The sequence below is a fragment of the Bidens hawaiensis genome, unplaced genomic scaffold (genome assembly GCF_021521415.1).
Source record: "Bidens hawaiensis isolate Kalapana, Puna unplaced genomic scaffold, B.hawaiensis_p1.1 tig00021387_1, whole genome shotgun sequence".
Classification (NCBI taxonomy): domain Eukaryota; kingdom Viridiplantae; phylum Streptophyta; class Magnoliopsida; order Asterales; family Asteraceae; genus Bidens; species Bidens hawaiensis.
In genome coordinates, this window is record NW_027493323.1 from 285207 (window position 1) to 311746 (window position 26540).

At 35.6% G+C, this 26540-nt stretch overlaps 1 protein-coding gene across 1 annotated transcript; it reads left to right on the forward strand.

Moving 5' to 3' along the window:
• Positions 1-766: 766 nt before the first annotated feature.
• LOC143563456 (squamosa promoter-binding-like protein 7) lies at positions 767-4107 on the forward strand. Its single transcript, XM_077050990.1, has 5 exons — positions 767-869; positions 1394-1529; positions 1612-1759; positions 2334-2855; positions 3616-4107. The coding sequence occupies exons 1-5, from the start codon at positions 767-769 to the stop codon at positions 3886-3888; spliced, it is 1182 nt and encodes a 393-aa protein (XP_076907105.1). The 3' UTR covers positions 3889-4107.
• Positions 4108-26540: the final 22433 nt, after the last annotated feature.

Below are 26540 nucleotides of genomic sequence, written 5' to 3' on the forward strand. Positions count from 1 at the left end.
GTTTGAATACTTATATTTACCACATAAGTTGATATAAATAAATGATTTCACAGATATTTTAGCCAACATGCCTGTAGAGTTGGAAGGGTATATTCGTCCAGGATGCACGATCTTGACTATTTTCATTGCAATGCCAAGGTTTATGTGGATCAAGGTGACACCTTTTTTTTTCCAATTTGCATTTAGTTATTAAAATGATTCAAATGATATTATCTAGCTTATGGTAAATTCTTGAATAGTTAAGTGAAGATCCGGTTGTATGTATACATGACCTCCTTGCATCACCAAGAAACTTGCTCTCTGGACGAGACACGTTTTTTGTTAGTTTAGACAATACGATCTTTAGTGTCATGGAAGGTTTGTTGACTTTAGTGTCTTTTTATACATTATGATTCATGACTTGCTTTTTAAAGTCCGTATCATAGTCACATGATTCGTGGTACGGTACGGGAACGTGGAACGAGATCGCAATTCGCTAGGTCTCCAAAATTCGGTACGAGGGAGGGTAGCCTCATTTTGGACCGCTTCGGTACGGTGTACCATTTAGTGTGGTACAATGCACCAGTTAATCAAGATTAATCGCAATAAAGTTGATTGAATTTTTATAAGTATTTTGTTCAATTTTGTTAATATTTACACATTATAAAAATATTTTGAATAATGACTATGACTTCAAGGATATAAATGTAAATTTGGTTAAAAAGAAACAAAAGATCGTGGTCTCCTCCCTCAAAACCTCTGCAACTTCACCTCTACAACTTCATCTATGTTCGCACTCCCAAAAGCATCCGGTAACATTGGTCGATTATCTGGAACGCCAATTGCAGGCTTGGAATCGCGATCCAGGATCGTTTTCGTACCGCGTTTTGGTACGAACGATCCAGATTGAAAATTGTGACCAAGTGAGCGAACCATGTGACTATGGTCCGTATGACATTATTGTTATCATTTTAATAACATGTTTGTCGCTAAGAAAACGACCATGTTTTGTTCGTTTATGTTTGATCGTGAACAACATAAAAGAACAGTTTAGGAAAGTAAATGAACGAACATAACTGAGCTAAAACCAGTTAAAAGTAATGAAGACCAATGTCTTGGACCTAAAAAGTTGTAATGAGCCAAAAAACTTTGAATAAATACATTATCGAAAATAAACGAATTTTAATGAACGGACGTTCATGATCATAAATGAAACGAATTAGAGATGTGTTCATGTACGTTCGTTTAACTAAATGAACACAGTTTTTTGTTTATGGTTCATTTATTAAATAAACAAGTCTCTCGCTGAAAAGTTCGCGAACTGTTCACCGAATGTTTGGTTCTTATATAGGCCTACTTAAGAGTATATATTTCGTCAAAACTGCGTGCTTATGTGCATTGTTGTGATATGCAGGCGGAAGGTCTGTGACAAGAATAAAAGTAGGGGATAAATCCCCAAAGCTTCATTATATTCAACCTACATGCTTTGAAGCAGGCAAACCGATTGAGTTTTTGGCATGTGGAAGTAACTTACTTCAGACTAATCTTAGGTACATCACTAATTGCAATAAACCATATATATTTTCAATATTAATCAACCAATAAAGATGATTGTATAATTTTATTATGCAGGTTTTTAGTATCTTTTGCTGGCAAGTATATAAAAAACGATGCATGTGTTACATTTAGTGACACCTCTACAACAAACTCGGATCATCAGTTTCTAAGTATACGTGCAAATCACACTGATCTGAATGTGTTCGGCCCTGGATTTATTGAGGTTTGGTTCATGTTATTGACATATTGTTAGGCATGTAAACAAACCACACGTTTGTGTTTGTTTATTTAATAAACGAATGAACACGAAGCAAAATTTCTGTTCAGTTTGTTAAGTCAACGAACACTAAGACATCTTGTTTGTTCATTTGTATTCGTGAACATTTGTTCATTTAAATTCGTTTATGCTTGTTAGTTTGCATTGATTTAAGTCCGTTCGTTTACGTTCGTTTATATATTCATTAAAATTTTTAAGCCCATTACAATTTAGTCTAGTTTTGATAGTTTTTTTAGGCCCTTTACTTTTAATTGCTTTTAGCTCAGTTATGTTCGTTCATCTACTTTCAGCTATATCCGTCCGTTTATACTGTTACTGAACGAACATAAACAAACACAAACACACAAACTTTTTTTACTGAACAAGCACGAGCAAGAAAACCTTGTACATTTTAATTGCTCATGTGCAGTTCGTTTACAAGCCTAATTATCGTTATCTATATGTATAAGTACACTACACAATATAACAATGTTGCCTTTAACATGCGTGTTGATTATTGTCTGGTTTTTCTATTTTGAAGGTTGAGAATGAATCTGGTTTATCAAATTTTATCCCAATTTTAGTTGCAGAGGAAAAAATATGTTCTGAGATCAAAATACTGCAGATGAAATATTATTTAAACTGTTCACGGGACTCTGAGACTAGTTCTTGTGAGGTTGCAGTTAATAAATTCTCTGAGTTGCTTGTAGATATGGCATGGTTACTCAAACAGCCAATTGTAGAAGATGCAGAGTGTGTTATAATGTCACCTCAGCTGCAAAGATTCACTTTTTTGGTCAACTTTTTAGTTGAATATGAGTCCACTACGGTTTTGAAGCACGTGTTACATTCTGTGAAGATGAGAGTCTTCAAAAGTGGTGGTATATTTGAAGCTGATAAAACATTGCTTCAGGAACTCATTGATCATGCCACAGAAGTCTTGAATCAGCAGTTGGCAAAAAAAGAACTAGTCGGGTCACGTCTAAATGGTAGTTTGTTGGAAGATGATGAAAGTAAAATATATGGGGATGAGGTACATCCCTTCATCTCAACCGTTAGTCAGGTATTGAAACCGCTCTTTTTTAAATTTCTTTCATTAAAAGGGAAAGGAAGTAAATGCTCTCATATACAAGACATATGAATATATGAACATAAAGGATGTTCTGTAATTTTCTTAGTCATAAGGACGATTCTTGAAATTTGCTATATACCTAAAGGACGAAAACCGTAATTTACTCTGTAAATAATAAGTTCACTTAGGCACACATGCATATAAAATTTTCTTTTTATACAGGCAAATTGGAAATAAATAATCTCACCTTTATTCCGATCAAAAGCCCTAAAACATCGGTTTGACTTTCAGAAAAACACTTAACGACGTTAAGTGCTTTTTAACGGAGGTCTGTTGCGAAAAAAACAGTCGAAAGGTTGGACCGTTGGCAGGGATTTTAAAGGTGGGATTAGTATCGACCAATACACAAAAGGTGAGATTGTTTATTTCCAATTTGCCTATATAGGCAATAATTATACAGAGATCTATGTATATAAATAATAATATAAGTTTAGGTAAGTAAATCACAATTATATATATTAATAATTACTATGTATAAATTTATTATGTAATAAAGTTATATTTATATAATAATAAGCTTGTTTAGGCATGTATGGCTAATCAAGCTGAGTATATAAAGCTTGGGCTAACAGGTTTCAGTTTAAGCTTTGCTCGAATCAAGCTTTTAGCGAGCCGATATCGAGTAGCTCACGAGTCGTTCGGCTCATATACTTCTTAAAAGCCTGACTAGCCCATATTTCTAAACTCACAGGTACTGCCTTCGGGGCATGAAAATGAAAAGACTGCACTCTTAAATGCCGATTGTGTTATGAGCGTGACACCCTCACCCTACAAGGAACAACTGCATAAATCTTCTAACAACATGTTCGGTTACAAAACCCGTAGATACTTTACGCCCCGACCGCTCATTCTTGTGGTCACTTTGGTTACTGTATGTTTTGGTATCTGTGCAGTTGTTTTCCACCCTCACAAAGCTACTGCAATTGCCACGACTATACACAGGTGCTTATTTGACAAAAGTTAGTCACTTATCTATAAATATCGGACTAGTTCAAGGGCTAGTTATTTTTTGTACATTAACTGTTGTATGTTAGGCTAACCGTATAATCGAGTTAGTTGAAATTATATTGTATGTTGGTATTTTTGAAAGGGTTTGTTATTTGGTTTTGGTTAACTTTAACTTGGTTGGAAGTCTAGACTATAAACTTGGTGAAATACAAGGATGGTTTTGTGGCATAGATGCATTTTTGTACCTTTTTTAGTTCGCGTTGGCTCACCGTTGTAGTGCCCGGTTTTACCGACTTGCTTTAAACGTCTTATTTTTTGTATCATAAGTAATACGGACTTTTTATTTAATTTACCCTAACGAGAGTAACCAAAATTGATCGAATTATGGTAGACATGTCGCAACGCTCAGGTTTTATCGACTGAATAAATGTTGCTATATACATACATGAGAGAACTGCCATTTTCTGTTCTTGTAGTTTGTTCTTTTTGCCATTTCTGCAAAAAAAAACGTTATCATACCTCGTGGTTTCTTTTTCATGCCATTTTCGTCCAAATAACTAACTTCGTTAGTTCTAATTGAGTAAGCTGCCATCTTGTTAAAACTTGCATATATTCCCAACAAAGTTGCAGATTTGGATTGGTTCGTACGTTTATTTATTTCCGTTGTTAAAACCTGCATACGAATCCTGACAACATATACAATTTATTAAAAATGGTCTTTACAAAGGTCACTCTTGTTAAATTAAACTAATCTTTATTTACAAGGGCTAACAGTGTTAGTAAAGTGGATGAAAATTACATCTTTTAGAAACCATAAGGGGGGAAATGGTTGAAAATAAATTTATTCTTGAGAGAGATGACAAAGATGAGCAAATCACATGGACGAAAATGCCAGCATTTTCTATTTTGTAATTAAAAGGGTAGTTTTGTCATTTCATACTAACGTAGTTAGTGAGTTAGATGTAAATGTTAAGGAAATGAAACCATGAGGATGAAAATGGCAAAAAAAGTTTTTTTTTTTGTCGGAAATGCCAGTTCTCTCTATATACATTATTCATTTGTATCGTAAGCTATTTTTTTTAATCATAAGCTATACGGGTATTCTGAGTGTTAGCAAAATTCATTTCGGGCTAAGTGCCAATACTGTAATGAAACTAACTGATACCAACAGAACTAGTGTCGCTTTGATATGAGTTGTATGTGTGATGCTGTTTTTTTAAGTACTCTGATTTATTTTTTGAATTTAATGCCATTGTCGTTATGAACTTGAATGATCTCGATAGAATTCATGGAATTGCGTTGTCAATGCAAAGGGGTGAGTTGTGTACTATATACTAAAAAGCATTGTCGATGGCGGTGCAGATCTTCCATTAAGCCACATGGCAGGCCATCTTGTGCCACATCTTCGGTTTTTTATTTATTTATTTTATATCATAGGCTATATGAGTGACAGTATTGTTTTGAACGTTTACTAACTTTTTATTTATGTTCGGTATCGGTAGCGTATGTTTTATTTAAACATGCTAAATTTAATTTAATTTTTATTTGGGTGATTGCCTTGTTTGTTTTTATAAATACAAGGTTAGTAACACGTGTAATACATACACATGTTGAATAAATATATAACATCAATAAAAAAATGTTTATACACGTGTTATAATTTTGAAATGTATAACAATTTCTCATATATGAAATTAAATATTACATTATATATAAATTTGAAAAAAGTTAAATACAAAAATTGTTCATAAACCTTCAAATATCTCATTGTAAACAACACATGTGTATTTCCCATATTAATAATTCAATGATACGAAAGGATAACTTTTGGGTTTTAAAATGGTAAAATAAATCAAGAGTCAGGTCACTTTAACTAAATTTTCACATAAGACAAAGTTTGTGTATTTACTATACACGCTCGAAAAAGGAATTTTAATAGTTTATGTATATGTTTGTTGTTTTACGCTAATCACATGGATCTTTATAATAATAATATTTTGAAATAAAGTATTTTAAAAATTAGTTTAAAAGACATAAAAAATAAATTAACATTAAACAGTTTTTTTTATTTATTTAAGCAAATCATCATTAAATGAAAAATTAATTTAGGAATTTTAAAAATAATAATAAATGTAGCATATTAATTTAATAGATTAAAATCGGGTTTAATTTTGGAAATAGCTTATGTGTCATTCTATGTGGATACTTTAGAAAGATGTCAAATGTACGCATGATTTGTTTTAATATAATAGTAAGATGTTATTTTTTTTATCATAAGTTATACGGCTTCTATTGCTATTTTCATCACATACGAGTGCTGATACTGTTTTGAACGTCTTTTGCTGCTATTTTCATCGTATACGAGTGCTGATACTGTTTTGAACGTTTAGCAATTTAGTTTTTGTGTTTCAAGCCATATAGTTTTTTTCTTAAAGTTGTTGCAAGTATCGTATATGGTGTCGCTACTGTTTTATGCATATTACTTTTTTTAATATAGTGGCAGTATCGTAACGAATTTAATTAATCGCAACCGAACACATGTTAATACACCACCATTACATGACCCGTTTAAAATTAATCAGTGTGACATTCGTCTATTTCAGTTTATTTGTTTACCCAACCCCGGCTCGTATTCGGATTCTTATTATTTATGAAACCAAGTGTTTATCGGTAGTTTATGCTATATTATATAATTTATTTTATATTGTTTAAATGTTTAAACATGTTAAAATCTCCTAAAAACACGTATTTGGTCTAGAAACGCATTTCTGGAAACGCATTTCTAGAAACTATATGGACCAAATATGTCAAAAATGGAAGTCTTGTGGAAACCACCTCGCCGCGTCACGTGGCCAAGGGGCTTAGTTGGCCATGCGACGCGGCCAAGGACCTGTGCAGCTGCAGATCCTTGTTTAGTTCGTGTTTCAACTCGTTTAAGCTCGATTTGATCTGTTTTGTGACATTCGTCAAAATCGGGTCCCGTTTGTACTCGTTATATTCGTTTATGATCCGCTTATCGTATAAACCGACCCGCTTTGTCAACCGAAACTTATGATATAATCAAAATGATGGATTTTATGTTACAATATTGTTTTACACTTGTTGGGTCTTGAAAACATCCTTTTCGGGCCTTAAATCGTGTTAAAATCACTTAAAATGAACTACAGGGCCAGTTTTGCCAATTTTGAAAGTTTGAAAAATCCACCAGCCACCCCCATCGCGCTACGCGATGAGGAGACCACTCTATGGTCGCGTGGCGCGACGGGACCAGCAGACCAGAATTGTTTTCTTGTTTGTATTGTTATCCAAAAATCGGTTTTTGCCCACTAAATCACATGTTTAACCAAATTTAGCTCTTCTTATAAACACAAGGCCCTCCCTAACATTAATTCCTGCTCATAAACTCTTTCCTCACTCAAATTTAAAGACATTACAAGGTTATTTTCATGATTTTGTCGGGTTTGACTTCCAAAGTCAAACTGTTGAAGTTTTACATTTTTGATTGTTTATCTTTGTCTAAATTAATACTTGAATCATATGGCACAACATATATATATATATATATATATATATATATATATATATATATATATATACATATATATATAATACAACCCTTGTTATTTTTGGTAGTTACTTATCCGGCCTCGGTTGGTTAAGTTTCAGGCCTCGTAAGGCAAGGCTACAAGGAGGACTTTCGTGGTCTTTGTTATATATTTTCCGCATCTAACCATCTAACTTTATTATTGCTTACTAACCAAGCTAACTTATACTTACCTTGCTTATTTATCAAGTTCCATGGTTATGGGTTTGAAGAGTCTAAGCCTCGGTTTAACTGTAAATAGCTCCAAACCGTAAAACGAACTTTGTTTACTAGTTTTGTTAAATAATTGTTTAAACATGTTTTATGTAGATTTAAACTTCTAAAATCATTTATACAAGTTCTATGGTTATAAGTATGTAGATTCTAACCTCGGTCTTAACCCAAAACTAGGTCCAAACTGAAAACCGAACTTTTGTTTAAAGACTTTATTGTTAACTTTTTGGTTGCAAAACTCAAGTTTCATCATTTATAAGTTATTATACAAGCTCTTTGATATCTGGACATGTGGAAACCATCGATGAACTTATTGTGAGATGGAAACCGAACCAAACCGAACAAAACCGATTTTCACTCGCTTAAGACACACAAGTATGTTTTTAGCTGTCAAGACTTGTATATTTATTTAAAAATAATTTACAAACTGATTTTAAATATTTTATTAAAGTACTTGGAATGTTGAATCCAACTTGATCTTATAACAAAGTTTGGACCGACAAAACCGAACACTCTCTTAACGTGCGCTTTTTAGTTCTAAAACAATAGAACTACATACTTGGTTAAGTGTTAATATATTTTTATGAGTTATCTCATAACATTTAATATTTTGGAAAGTTGACTTTGGGTTTGACCAATTATCAAGACCCGAACCAACAACCCGAACAATCGTTAAAACCAATTTTAGTATCTTTATTTTAAAGGGACTGCATTCTTGCATTTTACCCACCTTATTACCTAACATAGGTTGAGTAAATATTAAGGTTAGATACTTTAACCGGGTTGCGAGCAAACTTACATTTTTAAAGGATTATTTCTATAATTTCTAAAATAGTTACTTTATAAACCTTAAACTTTAATTGTTTACATTTCATGTCTTTTATTTTAAAGCTTTCCCAAAACAACCCTTCTAATTCAAGGCTTTTATTTTTTATTTTAGGCTTTGCTCGCTAGACCCGTCCTTCCGTTTACCCGACTTTTTCCGAACCAAATTTAATACTTGAATGCGAGTACTTTCATACCCCGTTTTCCATCTTTCGTTTTAGGGTGACATTTCATACTTATTTAACTTGGATCCCGTTGTTTCAAATCCCTTAAAGATTGCGTTTATATTAGGTTGTAGTCATCATAGGAAACGAGACATTATAAAACGACCATTTGACAAAAAGATTCCAAGAATCGAAGGTGATTTACTTACCTGGGATGGTTGGATTATAGTGATCGTTTTCTCGGCCACAAACCGTGTTATACACGTCAATACTTTAAGTTTTCGAATGCGAGCGTTCCGATCGCTATCCTATTTTTCGGTGTTAAAACATTGGAACCACGGTGGTTCGTGGACTAGTGTTTTGACATGACATCGTATCTCGATTTATTGTGTTATTATCGTTATTTGAGTCGAAAACATGAAAAAGTCACGGTGGTTCGTGCACATGTTTAGACTCCAACATGGTGTTTTATAAAACTTTTTAGTGTCGGAATATCAAATTATGGTGGTTTATGTACGATTTTCCGATTCTACAAATCTCAAAATCTCAAATTTTCAAGCTTTAACCTCTCAAAAATCATTTACGTTTTGTTTTTGGATTGTTATTTATATACCAAGTTTTATATTTTATCTAACACTAACATATTCTCCTCACTAACTCTAGGATTCACAATCAAAAACTTCAACTTCATTTTATTTTATTTTTATACACCCTCCTATTCATTTCTTTTTACCTCAAACTTATTCCATTTCCTTATAATTTTTAGTATGCCTCTGGTAAGCCGCAACCCGCAGAAGAACTCCAACCGACGTATGGCTGCTTTCATCGTCAAGCAAATGGCCGTTGTGATTCCCGAACTTGTAACCCAAATCCAAGCTACCCAACCTCCACCCGTTGTTGCACCCATTGAACCCAAACCCGCATCTTACTTGTTTAAGCAGTTTACAAGTGCTAACCCTACCGAGTTCTTTGGAACCAACTGTGCAATTACCTTGTTGCAATGGTTTGAATCGATTGAGAGTGTGTCCCGATACAGCGAGTGCCCCGAAGCGAAAAAGACAAATTTCGCTTCGAGCATGTTTAGAAAAACGGCTCTTACATGGTGGGGTAGTGTTATGCACCCCCAAGGATCGGAAATGGCTATGGCTCTTCCATGGTCCGATCTCAAAGCACTCATGATGAAGAAATTCTGTCCTAAACACGAGCTCCAAAAGCTCGAGGAAGAATTTTGGAACCTAAAACAAGATAGTGGTGATAATGCCGCTTATTCACTACGTTTCCACGAGCTGAGCATCCTCCTCCCTCACTTGGTTACCCCTACTTAACGCGAACTTGACAAATACACTGGGGGCCTACCAATGCAAATCTGGGACTCAGTAATGAGTAGCAAACCCGTGAACCTTGAGGACGCTATCACTCTAGCCGGTGCGCTATCGGAAAACCATGTGAAAGCGGGTACACTAACCCTCAAGAAGTCAAGTGAGAAAGCCAAGTCCGAACCCGCACCACAAGCCAAAGTTGACCCACCACCCCAAGCCATAAACTACTCAAACTCTTCCCGCCACAACAACAACAATAATAAAAAGAAGCCCAAAACCAATCATCGAAACTTTGCTGTTACCCAACCTCAACCACAACAACAAACCCAAGCTTAATCACAAACCCGAAGACCTTACACTGGTACTTACCCACTTTGCAACAATTACCAACTTCACCACCCCTCACACGTGCATTGTCGCCATTGTACCATTTGTAACTGTTTAGGTCATCTCAGCACTACATGCCGATCCGCACAACGAACCCAGCCTAACCAACCAAGAACCACTCCCCAAAATCCCCAAAACCGATATGCACCATACCCACCAAACCAACCACAACAACCCTGAGCTTGCTTTAACTGTGGTGATCCCAACCACTTCCGCTTTGCCCTCGCCTAGCCTTTGCTAACCAAGCCCAAACCGTGATCGTGCCCTACTACCAAACAAGCCTACCAAGTCCAAACTTACCAACCCATGCCCTACTATCAAAGCACCACTCATCCAACCCATGCTAGCCATCCAACCCATGCAAGCCATACAAGAACCACCTCCTCCTCCACCTCAAGTAACCCAGGGAAACCATGGAAATCAAGGGCGAGCTTTCATGATGAATGCAAATCAAGCTCTAGTGGAAAACGATGTTGTGAACGGTATGCTTTCGGTGAACCATCATTTGGCTTCTTTTTTATTTGATACTGGTGCCGATAGAATTTTTATTTCTTTAAAATTTGAGTCTGAACTTGCTATGCCTCGAACCAAGCTTTCCCGACCGTTTTCTATTGAAGTCGCTAATGGCAATTCCATCACCATCAATTCCGTCTTCCGCATTTGTACTCTCATCCTTGCTAATCATAAATTCTCCATCGATCTTATCCTGATGCAAATATGAAGTTTCAATGTCATAGTAGGCATGGATTGGTTATCTTTGCACCGTGCCGAAGTCGTTTGCTTCGATAAATTCATTCGCATCCCGCTCATCAACGGTAAAATTCTTAAAGTCTTCGGCAAAGCAACTTCGAGAAGGCTTACTCTCATGTCGTGCTCTCAATCGCAAAAATACTTACGCCAAAAGTATGTTCCGTTCCTAGCTAACATGGTGAATAAAGACAAAAAGGAAAAGAAAATCCAAGATATTTCTATTGTTCGTGATTTCCTCAACGTCTTTTCCGATGATGTCTTCTGTATTCTACCCGTTCGTCCGATTGAATTTCGAATCGATCTTGTGCCCGGCGCAATGCCCGTGGCCAAGGCTCCTTATCGTTTAGCCCCGTCGGAAATGCAAGATTTATCAAACCAACTCGAAGAACTTTCCGATAAAGGTTTCATTCGTCCTAGCTCGTCTCCTTAGGGCGCTCCCGCTCTCTTCGTGAAAAATAAGGATGGTTCTTTTCGTATGTGCATCGATTATAGAGAGCTTAACAAACTCACTATTAAAAATCGTTATCCTTTGCCACGAATTGACGACCATTTTGACCAACTTCAAGGCGCAACTTGTTTCTCAAAAATCGATCTTCGATCGGGTTACCATCAGTTGCGTGTTCGCGAAGAAGACATTTCAAAAACCACTTTTCGTACTCGATATGGACATTTCGAATTTTGGTCATGCCCTTTGGGTTAACCAATGCACCCGTGGTGTTTATGGATCTCATGAACCGCGTTTGCAAACCATTCCTTGAAAAAATTGTTATTGTCTTTATTGATGACATTCTCATCTTTTCTAAGACCAAAGCTGAACATGAGCATCATTTGCGTTCCATTCTCGAACTCCTTAGAAACGAACGACTCTACGCCAAATTCTCTAAATGCGAACTTTTGCTCGAGGAAGTTCAATTTTTGGGACATATCGTAAACGGCAAAGGTATTCATGTTGATCCCGCTAAAATTGAGGCCGTTAAGGATTGGAAAACTCCAACGACTCCCAAGGAAATTTGATCCTTCCTCGGTTTGGCCGGATATTATCGGCGTTTCATTCGAAATATTTCCAAAATCTCTTTGCCACTTGCCCACTTACCTCCCTCACCTATAAAGGAAAACCATTTGATTGGGGTCCAAAACTAGAGGAAGCTTTTCATACTCTCAAGGACATGCTTTTCAATGCTCCCATTTTAACCCTTCCCGATGGAAACGACAATTTGTTGAATTTTGCGATGCATCTCATCAAGGCCTAGGTTATGTTCTCATGCAACAAGGTCAAGTCATCGCTTACGCATTAAGGCAACTTAAGGTCAACGAGAAGAACTATACGACTCATGACCTCGAACTTGGTGCCGTCGTCTTCGCTCTCAATATCTGGAGACATTACCTTTACGGTACGAAATGTGTTGTGTTTACCGATCATAAAAGCCTTCAACATATTTTTGATCAAAAGGAGCTCAACATGAGACAACGACGATGGGCCGAATTACTTAGTGATTACGACTGCGAGATTCGCTATCATCCCGGTAAAGCGAATGTTGTCGCCGACGTCCTAAGTCGAAAGGTTAATGTTAAATCCGTTCTGCTTTTAAGCGTTGTTATTCAAACCGATCTTCAAATACGTATCTTTCAAGCTCAGCGTACCACCGTTGAAGAAGGTAACATGTATGACAAAATGTCACGTGGAGCCGAACTTCAACTCGAAACCAAACCCGATGGTCTTTTGTACTTTCTTAATCATTTGTGGGTTCCCGATTGCGATGACCTTCGTACTTGTATACTCGAAGAAGCTCACAAATTGTGGTATTCTGTTCATCCCGGTGCGGATAAGATGTATTTCGATCTTCGTGCTACCTTTTGGTGGCCGGGTATGAAAAAGGACTTAGCGTTGTATGTATCTAAATGTCTTACTTGCTCAAAAGTCAAAGCCAAATATCAAAGACCTTTTGGTCTACTCAAGCAACCACGTATTCCCGTTTAGAAATAGGAAGGCATTGCTATGGACTTTATCACTAAACTACCCAACACCCAAAAAGGAAATGATAGTATTTGGGTGATTATTAATCATTTAACCAAGTCTGCTCATTTCATTCCGATATGATTCGCGAGATGTATTCTGTCTAGCAGCTTGCTCAAATCTATGTTCGGGAAATTGTGTGCCGACACGGTTTACCATTGACTGTCATCTCGATCGCGATGCTCGTTTTACTTCTCATTTTGGCAATCTCTTCAAGAAACCTTGGGAACACGTCTCGATCTTAGCACCGCTTATCATCCTCAAACGGACGGTCAATCGGAACGTACGATTCAAACACTCGAGGATATGCTACGAGCATGTGTTCTTGACTTCGGTGGGAATTGGGATTCTCACATCCCTTTCATCGAGTTATCGTATAACAACAGTTATTATTCTAGCATCGAGATGGCTTCTTTTGAAGCTCTTTACGGTCGTAAATGTCGTTTCCCGATTAGTTGGAACGAATCGGTGAAGCTCAAATCACGGGACCTGAAATTGTCCAAGAAGCCACCACGTTATTGATCAAATTTGTAAGAACCTCCTAGCTGCTAGAAGTCGTCAAAAGAGTTACGCCGGCAAACGGCGAAAGCCGATCGAATTTAATGATGATGATCTTGTCCTTCTAAAAGTGTCTCCTTGGAAGGGGGTAGTCCGTTTTGGAAAGAAGGGTAAGCTAGCACCTCGTTTCGTTGGTCCTTTCAAAATTCTTGAACGTGTTGGGAATGTAGCTTATCGACTCGAACTACCGCAAGAACTCGCCGGTGTTCATCCGACGTTTCATGTTTCGAATCTTAAAAAGTGCTTAGCCGAGAGTAATCTCCATATACCTTTCGACGAAGTACATGTCGATGAGTCGATGATCATGGTTGAACGACCCGTTGAGATCATGGATCACAGCGAGAAGAAAACCAAACGTAGTCGTATTCGGTTAGTCAAAGTTCGATGGAAGTCACGGCGTGGCGCGGAGTTTACTTGGTAATGAGAAGACACAATGAAAGAGAAGTATCCACACTTGTTTGCATCATCATCATCTTAATTTCAGGACGGAATTTCCTAAAGTAGGGGATACTGTGGCATTCGTCAAAATCGGGTCCCGTTTGTACTCGTTACATTTGTTTTATGATCCGTTTATCGTGTAAACCGACCCTATTTGTAAAAAGAAAATTATGATATAATAAAAATGATGGATTTTATGTTACAATATTGTTTTACACTTGCTGAGTCTTGAAAACATTCTTTTCGGGCCTTAAATCGCATTATAATCACTTAAAACGAACTACAGGGGCCAGTTTTGCCAATTTTGAAAGTTTGAAAAATCCACCAGCCACCCCCATCGCGCTACGCGATAGGGAGACCACTCTATGGTCGCGTGGCGTGGCGGGAACAACAGGCCAGCAGACCAGAAATGTTTTCTTGTTTGTATTGTTATCCAAAAATCGGTTTTTGCCCACTAAATCACTTGTTTAACCAAATTTAGCTCTTCCTATAAATGCAAGGCCCTCCCTAACTTTAATCCCTGCTCATAAACTCTCTCCTCTCTCAAAATCAAAGACATTACAAGGTTATTTTCATGATTTTGTCGGCTTTAACTTCCAAAGTCAAACTGTTTAAGTTTTATATTTTTTGTTTGTTTATCTTAGTCTAAATTAATACTTGAACCATATGGCACAACATATATATAATACAACCCTTGTTACCTTTGGTAGTTGCTTATCCGGTCTCGGTTGGTTAAGTTTCAGGCCTCATAAGGCAAGGCTACATGGTGGACTTTCATGGTCTTTGTTATATATTTTCTGCATCTAACCATCTAATTTTATTATTGCTTACTAACCATGCTAACTTATACTTACCTTGCTTATTTATCAAGTTCCATGATTATTGGTTTGAAGAGTCTATGCCTCGGTTTAACCGTAAGTAGCTCCAAACCGTAAACCGAACTTTGTTGACTAGTTTAGTTAAATAATTGTTTAAACATGTTTTATGTAGATTTAAACTTCTAAAATCATTTATACAAGTTCTATGGTTATGGGTATGTAGATTCTAACCTCGGTCTTAACTCGAAACTAGATCCTAACCGAAAACCGAACTTTCGTTTAAAGACTTTATTGCTAACTTTTTGGTTACATAACTTAAGTTTCATCATTTATAAGTTATTATACAACTTCTTTGATATTTGGACATGTGGAAACCATCTATGAACTTTCGTGAGATGGAAACTGAACCAAACTGAACCAAACCGATTTTCACTCGCTTAAAACACACAAGTGTGTTTTTAGCTATCAAGACTTGTATATTTATTTAAAAATACTTTACAAACTGATTTTAAATATTTTATTAAAGTACTTGGAATGTTGAATCCAACTTGATCTTATAACAAAGTTTGGACCGACAAAACCGAACACTCTCTTAACGTGCGCTTTTTAGTTCTAAAACAATAGAACTACATACTTGGTTAAGTGTTAATATATTTTTATGAGTTATCTCATAACATTTAATATTTTGGAAAGTTGACTTTGGGTTTGACCAATTATCAAGACCCGAACCAACAACCCGAACAATCGTTAAAACCAATTTTAGTATCTTTATTTTAAAGGGACTGCATTCTTGCATTTTACCCACCTTATTACCTAACATAGGTTGAGTAAATATTAAGGTTAGATACTTTAACCGGGTTGCGAGCAAACTTACATTTTTAAAGGATTATTTCTATAATTTCTAAAATAGTTACTTTATAAACCTTAAACTTTAATTGTTTACATTTCTTGTCTTTTATTTTAAAGATTTCCCAAAACAACCCTTCTAATTCAAGGATTTTTTTTTATTTTAGGCCTTGCTCGCTAGACCCCTCCTTCCGTTTACCCGACTTTTTCCGAACCAAGTTTAATACTTGAATGTGAGTACTTTCATACCCCGTTTTCCATCTTTCGTTTTTGGTGACATTTCATACTTATTTAACTTAAATGCTTTATACTTGAGTCGTGTACAGACTTAATATTATGAAGTAACTGGTTTTAGTGCTGATCACACAAGCAATTAAAGTGAATTTAAAGAACTAAGTAACAAGCAAGTAAACGAGTTTCAAGCAGTTAATAAAGCAAATCACACCCGGGAATTCAAGTAAGCAACCTACAGTTATCTTATGTAACCCAACAGATTAATTATTAACGATTAACTATAGACTGATCAATCAGACAAAACCTTAGACATCAACAATCACTCTACACACGACACTGGTTATCAAACAGTCCTTGCCAGTGTGACTCAGTTGAGGGAAATCGTATGTTTTATCGTATTCAATTTAACTAAACAGTCATATGATCAATTATCTAGCAACTGGTAACAAATCGTTCAGACTAACGTAAACCTAAACAGATTGAACACACAGAAATACCAAACATCAATAATCATATATCAATCATCAATAATCATACAAGAATGTTCTTAATCACCTGAGAAAAACTGTAAAGATTACAAACTATACATCCCGGGTGCGATTCTAGGAGATTAGCCAAGCCTTGACATCCTTAAATCTTCAATATGGATGATATGGATCATGTGTAAGGTCTTGGCACGAGCTATGATGGTGAAAATCGCCTCTTTGGTTGCTAGAAATCGCCTCTTGTTCGTAAAAACCGAGTTGGCTTGTTTATGATGAAAAGTTAGATATAAAACCCTAAATCCCGTCTGACCACCCCATCGCGATACGCGATGGGGTCTTCACTGGTCCATCGCGTATCGTGATGGACCAATAAGTCAACAGATAATTAAATCCCATCGCGATGCGCGATGGGTACGCGATGGGCTATGTCACCAGAAAACTTTAATATCTTGTCTCGTTTCGCGTGCTGGACATCCCGGGTCTTCATACCATGTCACAACAGGTCCAAATTGAGTACTTTAACACCTATGACCTGAAATCCAATAATACACGTTTAAAGTATCAAAAGTTCTAGAATAAACGATTAAAACTAAATAATAAACGAACTAAAACATATACAAATTAACCAACCATCACTTTAAATAGTGTCATGCGCTTATGGGCAATCCGTCACATCCCGGCATGTTCCATCGCCTTTGGTCGGGGCGTGACACGTTTATCTTCAAATCTCCATCCTAATCATTTTATAGTTTATATTTAAGAGTTCTACAATAGTCCTAAGCATATTCCATTTTAAACCTCTGAATTTTATCGTGTAATTCAAGTTATTAATCGCGATATGTGTTTATCTTGTTTATTTTGAGTTTTAAGCAAAGTTTGATGATTTATTAATAAACATGAAGCTATAATTCGATTCCTATATAAACCAACGTTCCTTATCATTCATTATCTGCTCCTCAATCATCAATTCTCCCTCTCATTCACGAATTCAAGTCTTAGCTCAAGTGTTCTTTGTCAGTTGACTTTCAAAAGTCAAATTTCTTCATCTTCTTGATTTCTCCTAGTTTTATCCGAATTTCGGGTAAGCTTGTACATCAAAGTTTTTTTAAGTCATCATAGAATCAAAAGCCCTCATTCAATTTTAAAGGATTGAAGGGTTATCAACTTATCATGTCCAATATAATCAAATTCGTTTTAAGGTTTATGTTAGGGTAAAATTGGGGATTTTGCAATTAACGTATCTTCTAGTCAAAATTAGCTTTCAGTCGAGAAGACTCTATGTTTATTTTCACGTTTTAAATTTGACGGACCAGAACCCGAACTCAGATTCGCTGTTCGGATTCTGACTCGCATTAGCTCGCTTAAAACATGTTTATTTCACAATTTGAGTTCTATTTATGCGTTTTCTGTGATTCCAGTGGCATTATTCTCGGTTTTTACTCTATTTTATTATCTAAAAGTTTTAGGTCTTTTTGTGTCGGATCAGTCAATGCGTTAATTTCCTCGTTTATTATTATTTTATTATATTCTCGCCTAAATAATAAAGATGAATAATTCACACCCCTCTTTTTCATATTCTACTTTTTGGGGGTAACATGTGTACTATACACATCAAGTTATTTATTTATTTACATCTATATCTCATCAAACTACAGTTCGACATTATGTGTTTATGGATTTATTGCTCATCGATGAAATGCTATATGACTATGTGTTATTTTTATTGTTTGGAGTTTGGGCCACCTCATCCTCATCGAGTACGCATACCTTACCCAGGTAAGCTGGCTTTGTGCTAGACTGAAATGGTCCACATCTATTTTATTTGCTAATTGTTATATATCATCAATGTTGTAATGGTTTATATTCACATAAGAATTGCTTGTTTTATAATATAATAATACATCTAAACTTTTTTTATTTCTCACTCAACTTTATGTTGATCAAACTCTATTTTTACGCGTGTTACAGGTTTGCTAGTTGAAGCTTTAGATTATTAAGAAGGTATTTAGTTTACTCTAGCTTATAAAAATATAAGGCAAGTTTATATAATGGATTGTTTATGTTTATATTGTGATGTACTTTGATTATATGAATTCAAATAAATAGTTATTGTCATGTTAATACTAATAGTGTCTTGTGAGCTATTGTGCAATCAGTTGTGCCCCGACATATTCTGCCATAGGTTGGGGTGTGACAGTTAGACCATCTGTTGTGGTTGGGGAACCTCCTATGCCATCGTGTCATTTCCCTAGTGCCAAACACCAAGCCGTCCCAAAAAATGGGGCGCCACCCATGCTCCATGCGGTTGTCTTGGTGCCCAGTTGTTTCATCAATTCCAAAAAAAGTCGTTGTGATTGTCTTACGTGGGAACCATATATAGCCATGATTAATAACTTGGCTAATTAATTCATATTCATACCACTTGTTTTTTTAGTTGGTTAGTTAATGTCCAATGCCACATGATAGTAACATGACATAACTTTTCATTAGTTACCATTACTCGACAATACATCGTCTTAACGTTATCTTCTAGAAACTTGTTTTCATATATTATATCAAAATTTATAGTATATATCCTTCTAAATTTATGTTTCGAATTCTCACTCTTATATGAGAGTGTCATATATCAACTTTTAAACTATTTGGACATAAATGTACAAAATTATTTATTAAAAAAAAACGAAATGATTACTTGAGGAAGGTTTCTAGAGTAAAAGTGAAAAGTGATTCAAAGATTTAAAAGAAAAGAAACATAATGTTCAAAGGAGAAACATGTCTTAAGTCTTGAAGTGATTAAACTCAAGTAAACAAGAAGAATAATGATTGGTGGGGTTGGATTAGAATCTAATGGTGTTTGTTTGTTTAGAGTTTGGAAGAGAGGGAACATGATGGCCTCCATGTTTACATTTTCATGCCTCAACCCCAACATTATCACTCCTTCTAAAAGATCACCAATCAATCTTTTGGAACTCACACCACATTACACATATCATTTCTCTTTTGTACACCCTTTTGCTTTTTGCCAAATCCATGACAACATCTTTATGTCATCCAACTCCTCCCACCTTCATACTTCCATTGGGGTATTTTTGTAACTTCCATCTCAATGGATAGGCAATATCTTATACACATAAGACACTTGTATTATTGTAATAGGGTGATACAAAATCCTAAACTTGTGACAGGTGAAAGTAGCATGTTTGTTAGTGCAATCCCCACAAACAAACATCACAATATTCTTTATAACAAATTTGTAAGTAGAAAAAAATGTTAAGTTTGCAAAAAAAAAAGTTTGTCTGAATAGATAGCTTGTCTAGGATTGGTACATAGATATGGTATATAAATAAAGGTCCAGTATATGTTTTCTAAATAAAACATAAACTTCACTAAGAAAAATACAATAGTTCTGGGATGCATAAACGGTTCTAATAACCTATGCTAATGTTGATAAGTCGTTATAGAGAATCATAAACTGATAGCACACTGAAAGGCGTTTTTTTGTTATGGTAATTATTAAATAGTGTAAAGCTCAGAAAATAGTAGCAAAATAAAAGAGATTATATTATATATTGTCATAAATTAATTTCCTTAAAACAATAATATAAGGGCATGCATTATATGTTATATAATTACATGATGGTTAAGTTTATAATTTTTAATTTTTAAAGAAGACAAGGAGGAAACTTGAAACATAATAATAAGGGAAAATGTAAATGAGTTAGTGGAGATGATGAAGCTTGCGTGGAGCAATCGAGTGAGATTCCAAGGCAGGCACGAGTACAATGATGTGGCGTGTAACCCCTTCCTCTCTATCTCCAACTTCAAACCACATTTACTAGAATTCTTTTTTAAATTATGTTTCTATTTTATACATATGTTTTCACTTAATTCTTTATTATTATTATTATTATTATTATTTCGTGTCTAATGGATGAATGGTTAATTTATTGGTGTTGTATTAAACGAATCTTTTACCTTGCGTGTTGCATCTGTACAGATCGGTAAAACCTGGGTGGTGATAAACCCAAGCGATAATATGGCAAGTCGACGCGAATTTGGTTGGATCCTGTTATGTGCGTTATGATACAAGTACTAAAAATAAAAAATAAAACGAAAAATTAGAAACTGAGTTGGATTAATGGCACGCATTCGGTAAAACTTGGGTGTTGGGAAGACCCGAGCGTTATCGATCACGCGTTGAGGTGATGAGTCTACGCGAACTCTGCCATTCCCGTCACTTTCGTTATGGTATCGGAACTAAAATTAAAGACAAAATTGGCATTCGTCGGTTTTCTTTACGTTCGTTATGGTATCAGAATTAAAATAAAATGCGATGAGTATATGCGAATTCGGTTGGTTTCTTTCGTGTTCGTTATTACTCTAGAACTAAAACAAAATGATAATAAAACAAAAAAGATGTGGACCAATATGGTGCCGTCAAGTGGCTCAATAAGAACTTAACGACACCAAATATCTTAATTTTTATATATAATAATAATGATTTCACATAAAATTAAATTTTCAAAAAGTTAAACAATGCTTATCAACTCACACCATTTGTTGTGGTGACAAAGATGACTTGGTTTTAAAATGATGGTCAGGGATTCGATCCCCACTTGAGATGGTTTGCAAATAATATATTTAACTGTTTAAAAAAAAAACAACGCGTACCATATTAATATACTTCAGTTTATTTTAATAATTTTTGTCATAAGCAACACAATATCAAGTAAAACGTGTAAATTTTGTTTTGTGTAATAATGTTATGTGCGTTATGTGTCCGACCATCTCTATTTAGGGTTTTTGAGCTTAACGAGTTGTAGATGTAGAAAAGAGAAGCCACACAATTTGTGGACATGAAGGTCCCCTATATGGAAAAACATGGCTCTTAAACGGGGAGATAAATTAAAAAAAAGTAGTGCGGTCCATGGAGGAGGGAAAAAAAGTCGTAGGTTTCTAGTAGCTGGAGAGCAAGCAGACGTGAATGATTTGTAACCTCTCAAGTTGTTGATGTACTTATAATACATGAGTGATATCGCTTAATCAAATTGAAACTGTACAAAACTTTCCAAATCTGTAAGTCGTAGGTTCGTGGAAGCATGAAAGCAGGCATATCAGCGTGAAAGATCAAATACTTTTTAAATTTGTAAGTCGTAAATTCATGAAAACATGCGAGCAGACATACCGACTTAAAAGATAAAAAATACGGACTTAAAAGATCTTCAACCTCTCAAGTAGCTGATATTTCCATTATGTATCGACTATCTAATACGTGAGTATATCAATTAATCAAATATTCTTATAAAAAGGAAGGTTTTGAGATTGCATAAATGTTTGAAGTATGTGATAAAATTAAATTAAAAATTAATATCAAGTACACATGGCAAAAAGTTAAAATAGAAAGGGGGAAGGGCTCGAGAATGGTGGTGTCGGGAGGCATGACCATGAACTTGAATCTCACTAAGGCTGAGGGGTGTGGGGCGCTAACCTGGGCGCGAGAGCCCCTCCGCTCGCGCCCCCAGGCGCTAACCCCACACCACCGGGGCGCGAACCGTGGCGCGAATGGGGCGCGAGCTCCCAGGCAGGCGTGAGTGTGGTCGCGGGAGAAGAGAGAGAAAGAGCCGTTGAGTTGCTAAGAAAGAGCCGTTGGAGCTCATTATTTTTTTAAAAAAAACCTTAAAACCTCTATATAATACCCCAAATTACTCCCATTTCAACCATATCAAAACACAATTTCACCTTACAAACCCTTATATAATATCCCAAACTCCTATATAATACCCCATTTCATCTATAAAACACCCCATTTCACCCATATCAATCACCACAACTTCAAAATAAAACCCAAAATCAACCCATCTTCCCAATTTTTTTTAAAAATAATGTCGTCGTACTCGTCTGATTCCGACTCCTCCGAAGAGGATGATTTGCTTCTTCATGTAGGGGGAGTTTTGACCGCAACCGTGGTCGATCTCTTGCAAAATCAAGCCCATCAACCTCGACTCCCGAGGGTTAGAGTACCACCTCGTGATCGTGATCGATCGGGTGCTAACGATACTTTGTTTAGACATTATTTTAGCCCTCAACCGTTATATGAGGAGTCGGATTTTCGAACTCGTTTCCGAATGAGCAGACAATTGTTCATGCGTATAGCAAGTGATTTAGAGGCACGGTATCCCTTTTTTCAACAAAGGGAGGATGCTAGGGGTCTCCCCGGTTTTACCCCTCTTCAAAAATGCACGGCTGCTATCCGTCAATTAGCGTACGGCATCTCGTCGGACGCTTTGGATGAGTATTTACAGATGTCGAAAAGGGTTGTACGTGAATCCCTTCATTTTTTCTGCCAAGGTAAAAAACATTAATTTTACTTTATATTAAATATTTATTACATTTTGTAATATATATTATACGTAGGAGTCATATCGACTTACGCTCGGAGATATCTGCGTAAACCTACAATGTATGACATCCAACGCATATATGAGGTGCACGCAGAAAAAAATGGTTTTCCTGGGATGCTAGGTAGCATCGATTGTACGCATGTTGGATGGGCTATGTGTCCAACGGCCTGGCGAGGTCAGTTCCACCGTGGTGATCATGAAGGGCCGACCCTTATACTTGAGGCGGCGGTGTCACAGGATCTTTGGTTTTGGCATGCTTTTTTTGGTGTTGCTGGGTCAAATAACGACCTTAATGTTATCGATCAGTCAAATTTGATCAACGACCTTATCGACGGGGTTGAACCACCTCAATCTTTTGTTGCCAACGGAGAACTCTTCAAGTACGGGTACTATCTGGTCGATGGTGTTTACAACGAATGGGCTTTGTTAGTTCAAGCTTTTACAGATCCAATCGCCGACAAACGGAAGTATTTTACGAAGAAGCAAGAGTCTGCTAGAAAAGATATTGAAAGAGCTTTTGGAGCTATAAAAAAACAATATTATGTTCTGGCGAACCCGATACGTTATTGGACTCGGAAGAGGATAACGGACGTCGTCTACACGTGTCTGATCCTACACAACATGACGTTAGAAGACGAGGGCAAAGCTATCTGCCAAAACTACCAAGGTGACATTCCGCCACAACCGTCCACAATCAGTGATCAACAAAGACTTCATAACATAGCAAATATCAAGAGCCGTGAGATACACGGGGATCTTCGACATGAGTTGGTTGAACATTTGTGGGCGAGGCGACCCGATGATCTTGTATTAGATTAGTGTTATTATTGAGTATTATTGTTTGCTTAATTTTTAGTATGTTTTTTTTTGTAATTTGAATTTTTAAAAAAATGTGTGTTTTTTTTAATAATTTATGAGTTTTTTTTAATAATACGTTTTTTGAATATATTTATAAAAAAATAAAAAAAAAATCCGCTGGAGCCCCTGCTGGAGCCCCTCCACACCAGGGCCAGGGGCTCCAGCCGGGGCTCCAACACCCCCCTTATCCAGTTTCTCTCTCTGCCACACGTCACAATATTATTGGCTGGAGCCCCCACTCGCGCCCCCGTTAGAGCCCCCACACCCCTCAGCCTAACATGTCATGTCTTGTTGCTCTCATACACCCTAATGCCACCTATTCACAATCATTCTCACACCACCCCCATTCGTTTCCAAAAATAAATAAGATTATTTATATTTTCTAAACTGATTTACTTAGTCATGTATAAATCTAAATCATCAAAAAGTATTATATACTAACACCATATTAATTTTTATAAATGTCATTATGTTTGTTTTAAGACTTATGTGGTGTGATTTGACAATTTGTAATATTGGATATATACATTGATTTCTCATTAAAACTTTTATAAGTTTATTCTTTTAACTCTCTTAATTATATTTGTGGTTTTTTTTTTATTTTCATTGCTTTATTATTTGTATAATAGTATCTTAAAGGGATGCACCTGCGTTAAATTTCACTATCTTATTGATTAAATTTAATTAAAAGCATTAGGATTTCTGTTTTAACTATCATATGATTATAAAATTGTATAGAAACAAAAGCTATTTAAAAAAAACAAATAATAAAAATTTTTGGATCTTAGTAATCCAAAAACATTACGATAAAAAAAATTACACTTAATTTCAACTCTATTCGCTTATAATGACGATTATGAATAAATGAAGGAACTTACAAGCGAAACCTCACGGAAATCGGGTGTAGATCTATGATGTTTATACTACTAGAATGACCCGTGGCAACTAAATGAAAGTTAGATGTGTCATTGATCAAATTATTAGTATAAATTACAATTGGCCAGTGGATCATAATTTAGCACACCGATGGGTGAGACTTATTCATTGGATGTCAAAAAAAAAAAAAAAACCGAACTCGATAGATAAACTGAAATCCTAAAAGCTCATGAAAAATATCTGGTATGAGAGTGGCATGGGGTAATGCCCCCGGGTTTGGTATAAATATTAAATTGCTACCGGCTAATTATCATAGTTCGTTTACCCACACTGAATATAGGTTTAAAAATACTATAAATAACATGTTGAGGTTATTAAAAACTTGTGACCATCAAAATAATTAGAATGGTAGTACAGGACCGTAAATTGGCATACCAAATACGTGTATCCGCTAGGTAACAGGGATGAAACAATGTGAGAGCATGATATATGATTTTATAATTAGATTTGAGACTGTGATTATCAAAATATTTTTCCTACCCGATCCATTATCATAATTTGAATATTCAACCCTATTATTATTTTTTTCTTAACTTGTTATTAACATCTGAAATAACTATATTTTTTTCAACTCTATGTTTTAATCTTTTATACTTGTAAATGTAACTTAACATTAATTAAAAAATAAGAAAAAAAAAGTAGAATATGTTAACATTATCATGTTAAGAAGCTTTATGATCTGGCTAGTTAATCCATTAAAATATTAAAATACTACGTTGACATGCTACGTATGCAATTGGCATGCAATGCAAAATTTTTTAATACAATTGTCAATAGTTTATACTAAAACAAACATATTTATTATTTTTGTCGGATAGTAGCATGTTTCTTTCGTCCTTTTAGACTGACTATGTCATGACATTATTAATTTACTGTACTCAACCCAAATCTTTTTAACACCTTTTTCTATTAAGATTACAATCTTTTGGTTTATTTTTTAAAGCTAAAGGGCAAAATTTTCATTAAACAAACAACTATTAACATGCGAGAAATTAATAACATATACATTACACATCACAAGAGTGAAGATTCGATAAAATTAGAGTTGTACCATGATAACCTGATTTTATCCATAAGAACGTATATGTGTGTCTTGATTCTAACGATATTGGAGAACACTTATTTATTTAGAGCTCTCTAAAGACAGCGATAAGCGTATACAAATACAAACACCGCACGTAATATTTGTTGGACTAGACATGGTTTTGATGTTTTCATAGGAATGACCAATATTAAGTCTTTTACCGAATTGCAGAAGGTAACTATATATAAACTAGTATTTTAACCGGCGCAACGGGTAGATTGGTAAATTTCGGGTGGTGGTAAAACCGAAGCGTTACCGGTCTTAACTCTTAAGCGTTGAGACAGTAAATTGACAGGAATTCGGTCGGTTTTGTTTACTTGTGTTATTGTACTGGAACAAAAAAAAAAAAAAAAAATCTTGAGGTGGACCAATGTGGTGGTGTCACACCCCGACCAAAGGCGGCGGAACATGCTGAGCTGCAACGGATTACTCAAGAACGGGATGACACAATTAAAGTGACAATATTTACTCAACTTGTTTAATTCATTCAATAATCACAAATACAACTTGTTCACAATAAACTACAAACAATTACGTCTACACAACATTCGTTAAAGTATCCTAAAGGTATGATCTAAGTGAGGAGTCTTCAATCTTCACAAGCAATCAAATAGTAAACCTGTAGCATGCATAAAAATAGATTTGATCAACACGAATGTTGGTGATCAATACACTAGTTTTGACGTATGTATATAACGAGGCAAAAATCACAATTCACATGTGTAAATCGAATA

Excerpts from the sequence above, each read along its gene's own strand:
- LOC143563456 (XM_077050990.1), top strand. The coding sequence starts at position 767 with ATGTTCGCACTCCCAAAAGCATCCGGTAACATTGGTCGATTATCTGGA. Across the intron at positions 870-1,393 it reads CGTTTTCGTACCGCGTTTTG|GCGGAAGGTCTGTGACAAGA; the intron begins GTACGAACGATC and ends TGTGATATGCAG. Across the intron at positions 1,530-1,611 it reads TTACTTCAGACTAATCTTAG|GTTTTTAGTATCTTTTGCTG; the intron begins GTACATCACTAA and ends TTTATTATGCAG.